General features: G+C 39.5%; 1 protein-coding gene across 1 annotated transcript in view; it reads right to left on the reverse strand.

Moving 5' to 3' along the window:
* Nucleotides 1–4,465: 4,465 nt before the first annotated feature.
* The window catches only part of MMP2 (matrix metallopeptidase 2), a 29,400-nt gene continuing 18,475 nt past the window's right edge, over nucleotides 4,466–15,390 (reverse strand). Inside the window, exons 9-13 of the mRNA XM_066327858.1 lie at nucleotides 14,880–15,027; nucleotides 10,912–11,048; nucleotides 8,968–9,127; nucleotides 6,210–6,319; nucleotides 4,466–5,483 (exon numbers count right to left, since the gene is read on the reverse strand). Coding sequence (XP_066183955.1) covers nucleotides 5,380–5,483; nucleotides 6,210–6,319; nucleotides 8,968–9,127; nucleotides 10,912–11,048; nucleotides 14,880–15,027 — 659 coding nt within the window. The 3' untranslated portion in view covers nucleotides 4,466–5,379. The remainder of the gene's footprint in view (nucleotides 5,484–6,209; nucleotides 6,320–8,967; nucleotides 9,128–10,911; nucleotides 11,049–14,879; nucleotides 15,028–15,390) is intronic.

Consider the following 15,390-nt stretch of genomic DNA (forward strand, 5'->3'; position numbering starts at 1 on the left):
CCTGAGGCAGTGAACTCTGCTGTAGGGGGCTTGACTGAGTCACATTTGGGGAGCTGGCGGTGGCCACAATTGATTAGGTGCAACCACAGTAGAAATAATGTCTCCATGGCTGAAGTAACTGTATGGTGTGACACTGGATGGGAGACCTGTGATGGAATTTCCCAATTCCTTGGCTAGTGGTGATTAGAAACTTTGTGATTGGTCTGCATCATTGCCTGGCACCCAACTGTTGAGTGTGAAGCTGCTTTCAGGCTTCAGCCCTTTTGGCAGCAGTGTTGTGCTCTAAGAGGCATAGGCGAGGCAGGATGTAGCTATGAAGCAGTCCAAGGCTGAAGCAGTGGTAAGAGACATGGAAAATAAGCCCATTTGGATAGCTTAATATTGTGAATTCCTGTCTTTTAGAAAGTGGAGACCACCTCCACATAATTCCAGAGACAGACTGCCAAAATCTAGGCTAATCTAAATTAAAACAATTATCCTCTTACAATTTTAGTTTATTTTGGCAATGCTAACGAATTCTTCACAGCAAAGTTAGTAATTTGGGAATAATTCTGAGAAGTCCCAGAGGAAAGGACTGGGCAGTAAAAGACAGCTGAAAGTTCAGCAGATTCTGTTTGTCACCCTCTGGCTCATTGTGCCGAGCATCTGCAGCAGGGTTTTCAAGGGAGATGCAGACCTGTAGTGTCATGAAGCCTTTTATTCTTGTGTCCCTCTTCCGGGCTGGCTTGTTGGTTGTCTGGAAGATTCTGAGCATGAGTATACTGAATACAGCTGAAGCTGAACTTTAGAAGCTTCCTGGGAGTTTGGGGATTTGCAAAATGAGGTGAAAGAATGATCCAGTGATGACATAAGCAGGCAGTGTGGATACAACTTTCCCAGTGCTGGTTGGGCTGACCAACCCATAAGTGCTGGTGTGGCCTCTCAGACAGCAATTGAAGCAATGGAGAAAGGGTTTGAGCAATAAAACAAATGAACTACTGATTATCTTGGATTTCTTGGCTGTTATCTCTAGTAGTGCTACCAGGGAAGGACACCATGCAGGCTGAACACTCGGACTTTATCTCTCTGTGTTGTTCTTTGCTCAAGGAATATACTGTAATATGTTTTCTGGAGAAGGGAAAAACTGGGGTTATGTGCTAAGCAGGTTTAGGTCAATTAGCTTTCAGTCAGTTGGACTAGATGATTATCATAGGTCTCGTCAAACCAAATATTCTATTCTGACATCTGTATTAAATAAAATATTTTAATATAGCCATGTGCTATTTCTTTGTGTGTGCATATGCGTGTATGCATGCAGGCATATATTTAATAGGTAATTTAGAAAAAAGCTATTATATATACTTCTTAAATGATATAAATTAATTTCATGGCCTAAGTCCGTTCAAGACTAGAAGAGACTATTAGTTCACTTAATCCATTCCCCACTTGATTCAGGCCAGGAATTTGTTTTCCCAAAAAACACCAGATATATATATCATATGTAGGATATTCTCTGAAAAGGTAGGAGTCTTGATCTGAAAACATAGTTGTTGCCTTGGTTGTTGTTTTGAGTACGGTTTTTTTTCTGTTTTTGTTCTTACTACAGTTGCCTACCTGGAAACACCTTATTACTTCTCACTGTTTTACATAACCAGTCTGGAACAAGTGTTTCTTCTTTCATGTACCAATCTCTGTGATTCCACAGAGCCCAGAGCCTGCTTGTTTGCTGATTTCAGCTCTCCCAAAACAGAACTATGTTCATTCACTTAGTCTTTGCTGCTAAAACGTGCATGTCTGAATTTGCAAATAGAAATAATTTGTCCAAAATGGCCCCAAAGGGCCTACTTCCTCCTGATTTTAAGAACAGCACAGTTGCATTCAATTGCTAAAATTTATGGGTAACTGCTGCTTTGCAAAATCAAGACAGAGTAGCAGGAAGAAAATGTATTTTTAGCAAATAAAAAGTGTCAGTGAGACACAAACTGTTAAGCATGATTCACAGTTCAGGCTGCTGTGTCTATTGACTGTTTAAGCTGTGGTATTTCGTTATAGCCTTGGCTGCTTTTTATGTATTGTGACGGGGCAGTTGCTAAACCACTGCCCTTTGCCCTACTGGACTGGAGCTGCCGTGCTGGGGCCTGCAGCCCATCCTGCTCATAACTGGTAGATTTCCTCCACCTCAAGGAGCAAGAGTCTGAACTCTCTCTCTTTGGTGCTACATGTGTGCAACTCTACCCTGACACCAGAAAGTCCTAAGTGAACCCGACTTCAATTTCATAAAACTCTAGAAGTAGAACAAGTTCGATAAACGTTTGTGCTGGATTTTGTATGGCTTTGAGGTAAACACTTATGCTTTTTACCTTTGTTTCTTCCTCTTTAAAGGAGGTAGGTAAAAACTTTTGGTTCTGTTCTGAGAATGTCTTGGGAGAAATGTATTGAGGGCAGAAAATTGAGGACAGACACAAGAGCAGTGTCCCCCTTGACAAGGGCACAGTCTCAAAGAGAGGTGAAAAAAAGAGGCTTGGGAAGAGTAATCCCGTTCATCCAAGGGTCTAGGGATCATCAAAAAAGTCCACAGTGTTGGGGCAGACCTAGAGTTAAACAGAGAAGCGAGTAAGTGGGGTGGATTTGCATGGGACATGGCCAGGTACAGGCTGAGCTGCAGTGCTTCTCAGGTAAGGACTTTCCATCTCATAGTTAACACGTTACAAACAGGAAAGAAGAGGGAGGTTTTAGAAGTGGCTCTCAATAAGTGGAATTAGACCCAAAGACTCTTTCAGGACACACTTTGTGACTTAGTGTTCCCAGGTCAGATGTGAAAGGCTAATGAGAAGGTCAGCATACTCCCCCAGCTTGTCATATGTTAGTGATGTTACTGGCAAATGTTACAGTTGATGAACAGAAACAGATGTGTTTATAAATGACCTGTGTTAATCTTGAAGTCGCCAGCCTGAAACTGAACCCAAAGAAGTGTGCAACGGGTTAAGGATAGAAAATTTATTTCTGGTTTTCTGCCAGTGATTTAGTCATTGGAGAATGGGTTTACATAGGCAAGAATAAAAGGAGAAGCTGAGCAGAACTCCTTACACCCACCAGATGTGCAGAGTTTTGTAGGATTATGGTGCTATTACTACAGAACTAAGATGGTTCTACAGAACTATAGAACTACCAAAGTAAGATGGTAGATTTGCCAGTGTTGCAAAACATGTGCAAACTGCAGACAAAAAGGAAACTATTTCAGTAATCAGTAGAAATGCGATTTAGCAAGTTCAGAGCTGGAAGGCCCTTTGCAAATATGGGTTACTATATCTATGTTTGAAACCCCTTCCCTGTTAAATACAGATGCTTGAGTAGGCACATTGGGGCAGTATTGACATAAGAACATAAAAATCTTCCGGGGATGGTTATTGAGGATTCTTAAAACAGAGCTTAAATTATTGCAGTGCCCAAAAGTAATGCCTGGCAGTCCTTAAAGCTAGAGAATATTTTCAGCACTAGTGCAGGAAGATGTTTATGGTCAGGACAGGTCATCCCTGACCTGAAATAGATCCTGAGGTTGCCAGGTGTTTGTAAAAACTACAACACTAACGTTTTTCAGTTAGTGTCACTTTGTTTTGTGCTTTATTTTATTGGTTCTGGTGCAAGACTAATTATGAAAGTGACTAATGATTTCTAACAAGAATGAGTATTCTGAGGAGTAGATAAGGCATCTTTTTTTTCGGTATAAATAAAAATAGTACTGGCTCATCCAGGTGATTGTCTATAGTAATTTACATCTTCTTAAAGTGGAGCTTTATCAGTATGGGTGCAATTAAAAGATGATGTGGCAAATGCAGAATTTTAGAAGTATATTTTCAGAATATCATAGTAAAAAAACCTCTGGTTAGAACAGGAAAGCACTTACTATAAAAATCATGAAGTTGTAGAGTACCAATGAAAAGAAACCAATGGATCATGGCCTCAGTTATTAGTCACTGGCCAGCTCTGTGAATCATGGACTTTAAGTGAGAGATGTTTTTAGAAGGACCTAGGCTGACCCCTTGCCTGATGCAGTCCATAGAGGATTTTGAAGTGTTTCGTGTGCGTGGAGCTGGATAAGATCCTTGGCCAGATGGTGTCTGATCTCATGGATAGGATAAGGGTTTATGTCTCTGTTTCTCAAGCTGACATCCCTATAGGATACATACGCCCTCTCTTCCTGCCTGGGCTGTGGGGAGGTAGCCTGAGATAGAGTGTGGATGGCAGACAGGAATGTAAACTGTTCAGGGAGAGTAGTGGGCTTTGTACAGACACGGGGCCATATCATCTCTTTAATTAAATTGCTGCAGTTGCACCTTGGAACCAACAGAGAAAATAAACTGTGTTTCTAAATAAACCCCCTATGTGTTTATATACTGGGGTAATGTTTTTGCTTTTGATGGGTAATGCGCTGAAACATGCTACTGAATTTATAATTTCAAGTGATACAAGGGAGCCTGGCCATGAATAGTGTTGACAGTGTAATTTGATTTTATTGGTATTGTTGGCACTTCATGTGTGGGACATTCTTTTTTGGTTTATTTTTAATGAGAAACACTCTATCAGATTGTGAAAAGAACATTTTCTGTTGCCAAATGCATAAGCAAAAAGCCTAATTGACAAAACCCCCCCAATATTATAAAGAACAGAAAGATAAAGCACGTTAAACAATACTTGACTTTTATGTATAACGCATTGTCTTCAAAAATCTGAGTCGTTTCCATCCATATAAACAAGTTATATAGTAGTAACAAAGTGCATGAAGCAAATTGCTAAATTTAACTAAGGTATTAAAATAAAAAGTACTTTAAAACAATACTTTAACACAGTTTTTTTGCCATGATTCTATCATGCATCAACACAAAGCAGATCCTGAGGCAACCTGTGCCTTTGACAGTCTTTCTGTATTATTATGTAAATAAATGGAAGTAATGATCGAACTCGTAAGAGGGTGAAAAACATCAAGACAAACCATCCATTTATAACAGAGCTGTATTAAAAAAAAAAAAATCAAAGTGCACTGCTGGTACATCTCATTTGAGCCTATCTGGTATGTGAATAAGAGGGGGGCATGATCCAGTCTCCAAAGGTTCCAAGGCTTTGTTTAAGCACCAAGGGAATAAAGAATGATGGCTGTTCTGTTCATAGCATTATTATGACTAACGTGACAATGGAAAAATTGTACCAGAATATATACGTAAACATCTTTTGTATACTGAGGAGGCAAACACTCTTAAATTATCTGATGTGTACAGTACTGGTACTTTGTGTTTTGGTGCCAGTACCAGACTGGTCCAGTAATTAGCATTCAGATCTATTTCTAATTACAGATAAGGCATATAACAAAAAAGTAAATATTTGGCTATGGATATCTCATGTGGTTCAGCAACCCAACCAGTCAGAGCTTATCTTGCCAATTTTAACAATCTTCAAACTCTTGTCTTCCATTTGTAGATAGTACTGATCTTTGAAAAAGTAGGTATATCCTGTTAAAATAAACAAATAAAAATGGTCAGATTATGGAGCACATAATTCTTGATCACAGATTTTTTGTCCTTCTGATTTCATGAAGCTTAATGAACTGAATGACTTATTTCCCAAAATATTCATCTGTATTTGTATTATAAATTAGATATATTTTAAAACTACATTAAAATTCCCATCCTGTAGAAGAGAGCTCTTGTTAAATGGACCCTTAATAAGGTCACTACTTTGTGAGCCAGAATTTTCTGGGATGAAATGTTTGCTGGCAAAATAGATGTTGCGAATGTGATTGAGTCAAGACTCATGTGACACCAGTGTTGTTTTCAGACTTTAGTGCATATCTGTGCAAAATTTAAGGCCCCTTAAAACCACAGGCCAGGGTCTCAGCTGGAGTGCATAGGAAATTAAGAAAAATTGCAACATAAAACCCATTCATGCCTATGATCAGGGAGATTATCATACTTGAGTTCTGGTTGTGCTAGGGCAGGATGTGCTGAAATGGTGCTGGGACTGTGTGCTGGTGTGGAGGAACCTGGGGAGTATCAAGGAGCTGGGAAATGTCCAAGCCACAAGGGCTGGCTTGGTCATGCACCCTGGTGTTAGGACATCCTGTGCATCAGGCATTGGGTGGCTCCATTTGGCTCCTACTCACAGATCACAAGAAATTAAAGTCTCCAATAAGTTTTGGAGCAAACAAATAAGGTAGTTAGTGACTTAAGTCAGCTTACCACTGTCCCCAAGGCCCAGGACAGCATCGAGGTTATCTGGAACACCATTCCAAGAGTCAGCAATGAATTTAGGGGATGCCAGCTCCATTTTCTTCTTTTCTTCATTGTACCTGAAGGAAATTATATCTCTACATTACAAGTCTGCATTTAATGTTAGATCGTAATAAAATTTTTCAGGGTGTCCTCAGCAAATGTGACTATGTGAAACAAACAAATGTAGTAACTGAGATTGTAATATGGTTTCTATTTCATTAGAATTATTGCTGATCCTTTAAAACCCTGTGAAGTTTTACATCTTTCCTTCAAAAATGCGATGCTGAATTGAAAATACACTTTCTAAGGAAAGTTCTTTCCAGAAATGTAATTTGGATGGGAATCAGTGCTGAGCAGGAGGTGTGGAGGTGTCCTGAGCACATTGTCTTGTGCAATACAGTTTGAACCTGGCTTCAAGTACAGCCCCAATGACTCTTCAGGTGCTCAAGCACCTCTTCAGGAGCAGGAGACTTCAGAGATGTTGTCTTTGACAGTACTGGAGGGAGAAAACCATTTATGTTCCCAATTTCTATTTACCCATGTCTCTAGGTATCTCAGGTTACTTTTCCCTCATTGCTCTATGGAACTACCTGGATTATAACCAAAGTTACACGAGTACTAATGAGCAGTAGGTTGGTCAAATCAATTTAAATGATTTATTTAAATTCCTTACCCTTTTTTTTTTCCTGGACTATTTAGAGAAAATCTAATACCTTGCTGGGTAGCTTTAAAACTTCAGCTGTGGAATCTGAGCCAGCTTCTTTTCCTCTCCCTCACAAAACTTTGCTACGCTCAACAGTCTTGTTATAATAACAGTAAAATAGCTTGTGGCTGGAATGAAGGAGAGAGTAGGCTTCCAAAAAATCCATTTAAAGTAAGTGTGATAATGACACAGGAAGGACTATGGTATGTAATTATTTTGATTCCATTGACAGAGTCCTTGTATAAAATGTAACAGCCACATACTTAAGGGTTATAGCGTCTGTTCAACAGAGATGCATTTTTTTTCTGCCTTCTTTCTTCTTTACACAGATAGAAATCACTTAATCCTATTTTGTTTCCTTAACAATAAATTATGCATTCTGCAGTGACTGCACTTGATAAGGTACTTCGATAGAAATACTGTCTGTGATTGGAGTGATGAATTACTTGGAGGCCCTGCAGTACAATTAATCAAAACAATAGTTGGTACAGAGATATCAGCAGCTTTTTAACCCATAGTCTGTAGGTTTTAGTAGGAGTCTGAAGTGTTTCAAATGGCTGTATTAGAACTACTTGTGTTTAAATGGTCTCTACAATATGACATTAAAGAATGAATAACATTCTTTAAGTTTTTTTTTTTTTCTTTAGATAATGGAGAAGATTACTGTCCTTAAAGTAATTGAAAATTATGATTGAGTGGCAATTGTATGGAAAGAGTATTTTATTTACTTACAGGAATCCACAGCCATTAGGATAAAATAAAGAAAGTCATTTGGTTTAATCATGCCATGAAATTATTGTTCACATAAAATGGACTCAATTATCCTGAGACCTCCTTTGATATCTTAGGTAGAATATCTCTCAGAACGAACCCTTAAAGGCTGGGGAATCATTTCAATTTCTGGTGGTTATTTCTGATGTTTGACTTTCCTCTAAATTGTCAGTTAATGAATGAATGTCAGTTAATGGGTCCACTTTCAGCTTGTTTGTAATGTCTGCGTTCCTGAAGTGAAGTCCTGTTCCTGGACCATGGTTCTGACAGTGACTGCAGGAGTCAGGGCCTCTGTTTTGTTCTGATGCAGTTTTGATAGCACAGAGGTAACTCACAAAGATCCTCCTCTGCTTTTTAAGATGGTCTTGTGTGCCAGATCTCCCTGGCAATAATGGTAAATGAAATTCTATTAAATACAATCATACAATTAGCAGCCCCTTCAGGTGTAATTTAGGATATTTATTTCTACCACAGTAATAGCCTTGAGACATTTTAAGGACATTCTTTCTTAATCTGAGACGATAAGAGCATGGTAACAGGTCACCTGAGTTTCACTGGAAACATGAAAAGGATTGAGAGACTGTCAAAATGAATTGAAGCTAAGATTTTTCTCAAAGTACTTACAGATACACTTGTGTTCTGTTCAGATTTCCTCAGTGCCAACTACATTAGTAGAGCAAAGGTGTAAGTGATGGTAGATCAGCTGCTGAAAGGATTTACAGTCATCCCCAGCATGTTTTGGTAGTCACACTGCTGTTTCCTTTAAAACCAGTGCCTCTAAACCTGATGGCTTAGTGAAAGAATTTCCTAGGCAATCTGGTTAGTCTTTGCATTCAAGTGATTGGAGCTCAGTGTATTTTTAAGGAATTCCTTGGAGAGTTTTCTCCCAACATTTGTGAGCTGACAGTAAGGACAACTTGCCCGTCTTAAGAGCCAGCGACGGATATGGGGCAGTTGCTGGTATATGGGGGCATAGGGATGAGTTGACAGTGGTGGGCAGCCTGACAGACACTCCCAGACACCCTGTTGCATCGCTGTCTTTGAGGCTGTTTTTTTCTCAAATGTGTGCCAGTTTCCTGTCGCTGTACTGCTGCTGCACTTTCCTGCTGTCAGCACTGTCCTGGCAGCCCTTGTTTTGTATTCCCAGAGGATGTGCCCTATGTTTGGTCCCTGTCTCTTGAAGCTCAGGGTGCATTCAGCCCTAGACACAGCTTGGCTAACAGCATCCTACCACCACTCAATGCATCTTACTTCCAGTATCTGTCTCCAGCGAAAATGTATGTCCTCTTGTTTCTGCCCCAGTTAAAAGCTGCGTCCACACGCTGCACATCAGGGGGCAATCCCAGGCTGCTGAGTTTCTTTGGATAGCCCCTGTCCAAGTTGCTGGCTGAATAAACCCAGTACTCGTTTCCTAAGAAGGGGAGGAAAAAAAAGCAAACAAAAACTGTTTATTAATCACTAACAAAGGGGTATTTCTTCTTTTTTGCTTTGCCATGTGACTTTTTATTGTGCCCACTGTAGCACTAGTCATTCTAGTATTTTAGCATCTGTGATTACAATCCAAGTGTAATTACCACTGCTTTTGCTACTGAGTTGCTCCTTGCCTCAGAAAAGGACATCTCCTCTTTTCTCTTGCTTCCTCCCTTCTTAGCTGATGCATCTTTGAGGCAGACACTGCCCTGTTACACTGGGGTTATACGCTAAAACAGGTAGTTTGTACAGAAGATTTTTTGTATGATGAAAATTGTCTAAAAGCAGGCAGGGGCATCTGATGTACAAATGCAGCAGCTTGTGTTCACCCTTTATTTGTTTTGTTAACCAGTGATTAATGGGAAGTCTTTGCTCAGAGTTCCTGTTGTCTTTTATCACACAGCATTATCTAATGTCTCTCCAGATATGTACTTGTGGACTATGTACTCCAGATATGTACTATGTGGACAGTGTTCCATGTTCTTTACATGGAATTATAGTTTGCTTAGTAAATAACCTCACTGGATTCTCTGAAAGCCATGGAAAGATTTATTCATGAAAGGACATTTCTTAAATTCTGTGCTAGTGGGAAAGTAAGTAACTAAAGTATTAATGAGAGAAAAGTGTAAAATGTACCATTTGAGATTCTTGGAAGTTACTGATTCACTATTCAGAAGCAAAGGGTGGGACTAACTAGTAAGTATTTTAAGACAGTTGTGTTATTTTCAAAGCAGTCTTTGTTTTTTGATAGTTCTTATTTATTTTTTTAAATGCAGGTTAGCTACATTTCCCTCGAATTTATAAAGAAAAGGAGAGGTTTAGATGTGATAGGATTATATATAATATATGCAATATTCAAAGTGTTTTTCTTTGCTTGACTTCTTTTAGTATTTTTTCCCCCCATCCATGTAAAGCAAATGGCCTCTGAGGCATGTGGAATAGATTATCATAACTTTTTTCTCTCCTGTACAGAAAATGCACAGCAGCTTTTGCCATATGGTTTTTACATGACTGGAGATGTTTAGTCATGTTTTTAGTAGATACTGGAGCCTCGGTTTTGCTGGCTCAGTTCTCCAAGTTGAAAACAGTCTCACACTCTGCTCATTTGGCCACTACAGCTGAACCATATGTGACAGACAGAGCAGAGCTTCCTGTCCTCCTCCTCTCCCATGGAGGCAGCTCGCACAGCCGCCTGTGTCCTCTGCCTGATGAGCCACCAAGGAAGGTGCTTGGAAGCCAAAGTGGATGTCAGTCTTTGGCAGAAGAGAAGGAGACAAGGAGAGGCATGAGGAGAAAAAAATAAAATGTACTCTTCTCAAGCAACATGTGCTTAAAATGGAGAGAAACAAGAAAAACAGAGCAGTAACTGAGGAAAGAGAGTTCCCACTGTTGTTGTTGCTTTGCATTTTGAGTAATGATTCTTGTTTGGTTTTGCTTATTGTTGAATGTCTCCTTCTAGGTGCTTGTAGTTCTTTTGTTGTACTGGAGGCTGAGTGCTGTTTTGAGTCTTTCAGATTTTAGCCTTTGTCCTAAAATCCTCAGTGTGGGAATAGGGAGATCTGTCACCCCACCCTTTGGCTCTGCTGGCTTTCAGACAAGGTGTTCCTGTCCCAGGTACAACTTGGAGGAAAGTGAGCTTGAGTGCAACATTATGCAAATAGCTACTTACATTTTGAAACCTAAAGCCCACACCTGTAAAAAAAATATAGCCTTTAAAACCAATACCTGAGAAAAATACAGCCTTCTCATCCTGAGGGGCCTCATAGACAGCATCGATTTTCTCAGGCAGATCAGGCCAGAATGTAGCAACAAGAAGAGGACCTGTGGGTTTTCCTCGGGGGTTTATAGTCCTCCACATGAATCTGGGCAGAACAGAAAATTGTACAAGGTTTACAATGAACTGATTCAGCAGCACATCTGTTTCTCATCACTTCTGGCACAGGCCGCGTGAGCACTCACACACCCGCATGCGCACACACGCCTTAGCAGCAGCACTTGTAACTCTGCTCTTCACTGACTGAAAAGCAAACTCATTTATTTGGAGGCATCTTGCTAGAGGAGCTGCACCCTAAGCTGCATGCTGGACTGCAGGTGACGTTGCTGTGCTGATTGCTTCCTGTTGCTTTTGTTGCATCAGGGCAAAATTTATCCTATGCTTTGAGTACACAAATAAAATGCTTTGAGCGTACAAATAAACTCGTTTGCACACCATGTAAACTGTTAGAGCCCTCCTGCTGCTGTGTATGGAGCAGATGGATGAGCGTTTGACAAAAGCAGAGTTTTGTATTCCATGAACTGCTCTTGCAATTACTATTGTAGTGACTAAAAGTTCAAATTTAATAGCAGTATATCATGGTGCTTGGAAGTGAGTTTGGCTGTAAAAGAAACTGCTAGCACTAAAAGTGTTCATTAGAGAAATGCAAAGGGTAATTTATAGCCTATTTTATGTATAAGTAGGATGATAATTTGATTTAAGCTTAAAAAAGCTCTAATTATGTTTAAATGGCAGAGCATTGTGCTAAGGGCTTTTGGTATTAAAAATGGCACTGCTATTTCATCCTCCATAGAACGAAGAACTTTTTTCCCCAACAGAACAAAAGTTTTGATGTGGTCATAAAATGAAAAATCAGCAGGCTGGTGGAATTGCTCTTGCACCAAGCTATAGTTGTTGAATTCTGAGGTCAAACTGCTTTTACCATTAATATGTTTCTGAAGCTCAAGGTGCTACTGACATTTTATTTTTTGCAGAGTATAAACTGTCATTACCCATTCCTGCCTAGAATAATTATACCTTAGAGAGGCCCAGGATCTTAAACTGCATTTTTTTGCCTAAAATTTGGAGGAGCAGTCCTAAATTGATTTTAAAAATTGCTGTATTTTTATCAATAATAATGATAGTAATATCTTATCCTATCCTCATTTTGTATACATAGATGTATTTTTAACATATACAAAAATATCTCTGAGCATGACTCATAATTTTAATTTACAAAAAAGAGGCAAAGAATAAGCCATGTGGCTAATTACTCCTTTTGAAAGTGTTAACACATATGACTGCTGTAATAAATAATACTGTTCGTTTCTGTTTCTTTTTAGACAGAAAAGCAGATCCAATATGATATGGAATGGAAATTCATATAGAAAATCTTTATAACACCACATTCATATAAGTAGTTACTTTAAAAATCCAAATTACAGAATTCTCACTCAAGTTTGGACCTGATTTATGGCTGAATCAGCTCCAGTAATTGCTATCTGCATGACTTTCAAACTTTCCAGGGCCAGCAGAGACTTAACACTAGGTTTTTAATAAACCACACATTTCAAGGGACTTGTTAAATTGGTGAGGTTTTCTTTTGGAAAGGGAAACTTTGTCAAAGCTGAGTTTTATTTTGTTTTTGAATTGGGTAGAAGGTTTTTTTATTTCTACACATCTTACTGAGGAAATGGTGGAATTAATTATTTGGCTTTCTCATTTCTGTTTGAACACAATAAAATGTTTTAACTCATCCATATTAAAACTCACATTTATAGATAAATTTAACAATTTAGTTGCATTAGGTATTTTACATCGTATTTTAATATAATCTATATTTACAATGATAATGATTGTTATTTTTATATGCAGTTATTGAAAGTGGGTCTTTTTTAGTGTCCTGATAAATTTCAATGTGTGAACTTTTGTTCACTCTCAGAATAAAACCATCTGTGGAAATGCAATTCTTGGGCTTTCTGTGCCCAATAGAAAAACTCAACTGTTCTCTGTGGTGCTCTCTGACAGCACCTTCATAATTCCCCTTTTCTGGTAATTTCCTTTCCTTGATTTGAGGTGGGGAGAGAAAACACTATTTTTTTTAAAGAATTAATCATATCTGACCTCCTTTTTGCTATTTACTCTCTTTTCCATGTGACAGTTGGACTCTATGGTAATTTTCATGAATCATAAAAGTCACACGACACAAGATAGGCAGTTGTTTCTTGAATTCCAGAAGTGAGTCACAATGCTGTTTGCCTGATACTTGGAGAGCTGCAAGACTGACAGGCAAAGCCATTCCAGAGCAAAACAATTCAACAGTTGTCTGCTTTTGCTGCATGCTGGATGAAGGCTGAGCCAGTTTGAACACATTGTTTTGGTATTTGCATAGTTCTTAGACCAAGTGTATCTAAATGCAAAATACTTCTATTTTGTTGTGATTAAATAGAATATTGGATCACTCTGCTGGCTTAGGAGTAGATTTTACATTGTTCCTTTCTGCTTTGCAGGAGGAGAGGCAAGGTGGAGGTCTGGCTGCAAACCAAGGGCCACGAGGGAGCAGAAGAGCAGCTGGGTATGGTGTGGGACTTGGTTTTATGCTGTGAGAATGTTTATCCTTTGAAGGCACTGTGCTCAGGTGAATACTTCAGCACTCTGATGTCTAAATTAGCAAAAGTGGGGTGAACTTTGTATGGGGTGGTGGGGCCAGCCCTGTGAGGCTTTGTGTGAGGCTGATCTGTCGACACCGTGGGGCCATTTGGTGGCCAGGGAAGGAATGGACTTTGCCAGGAGAGATCACTGGTTTCTGAGCCTGCTGCTGACAGGGCAAGGAGAAAGACTACAAAAGGTATCAGGGTGATCCCCACAGACCAGATCAAAGCTTCTTACAAGCAGGAGGTTTAAATTCTTTTTCTGCACTGCTAAAACACAAAGCCTGTGATAAACATTAAGCCCAACTTCAAACCTAAAGCATCATTATTCTGGGTAGCATATAATTGGATCTGGAAGGAAGTACATGAATCATTGTATTTACCCTTAAAAATCAACTGACTAACCATGAGTTTTTTGTTACTAAAAGCTGATGAGTAGAGTTAAACCATGCAGCACAGTAATAAATACTTCATATATCTAGCTGAAAATTTGAATCTGGAGTAGATGGCTGGATACCTGATATACTCAGGTATATCACCAAGAGATACAAATAATTTTTAAATTGCTATTTTGTGAGAGGAACTTGTTTGTTAGTTCCTGTTTCCTTGTAACTTTCAACTGACAACTGGCAAGGAGGAATGGGTTTCAATACTTCCCTTAGCTTGAGATGCTTGTATATGTTTTTATATGATAGAAGACAGTGTTTGATTTAGGCACACTCATTGAATGTGTGTGGACCAGGTCTTCAGTGGTGTTGGGAGAATGATCAGGGTAGCTGAGGATAAATGATTCCGAATTTGGCATTGATTTATGACAGGGAAGAAAGGAGCTTTAGTGTCTCTCACAATGGTGCTGCCAAGTCCCATTCTCCTTAGGAGCTGCTCTGCATTGCTGAGCAGCTGGGTAATACAGGCCCTGGCAAAAGCAGTGGGAGCCACAGCTAAACAGCCACCTCATTTTATGAGCAATGTCTCTGCTTTTGCATCAAAAATGCCTTTGGTGCCTTCTGTCTTGGAGGCTTTGCACACATGTATTCCAATCACTAGTGTCCTTGATGTGTTATTACAGCAGCCATGAGTCACATAATGCTGTTATTTAATGACTTTGGACTCAACCTGAATTAAACAATTTCCATTTTCCTCAAGAGTTGATTAGGACTTTCCTATCTCTGAATACACAAAACAAAGGATGGATGTTGGGCCTGATAATAAATTTCTAAATTTTGGTGAATAGGTCTCACAGATTCCTTCACTTGAGGCTCTCTTGGTAAGCAATTTGTCTCACTCACCTATCTTTGAAGAAAAACGTTTCTCCTCTGATTTGTGCGACTCCATCAAATACAATGTCGTGCTTGCAGAGCTCTGGAGTGACAGGTCCAAGGGTTGGCTGTGGTCCTGGTCCTGGCCCTGGCCCTGGTCCAACATCGGGTGACACTTCTGTGGTGGGGAACAGAGATATTCTGTTACACTGAAATCAGGGTCTGCAGGGGTTACATGGGGAGCTGCCATGGCTTCTGAAAGAGTAATCATTTGCTGTGATTCTTGAAGGAGGAAAAAACTGATAATAAAATCTCTTCAGAAGAAGGGTGGAGCACAGCTGAGGAAGCCTTGACTTCCACTCCTGCCTTAATCCTCTGTGTGGCCTCATTCAAGATGTGGTGCCTGTGTGTAAGCTGCCTGTTTAACCTGAGGGATAATTAGAAGTGCCTATACTGGGTTCAGAAGTGAACATTACAATATTTATTTTGCTGGCTTCTAAAAAGAGGATAAAGATTCCAAAGTCCTTGTATACAGAATTAT

Source organism: Sylvia atricapilla, chromosome 12 (assembly GCF_009819655.1).
Source record: "Sylvia atricapilla isolate bSylAtr1 chromosome 12, bSylAtr1.pri, whole genome shotgun sequence".
NCBI lineage: Eukaryota > Metazoa > Chordata > Aves > Passeriformes > Sylviidae > Sylvia > Sylvia atricapilla.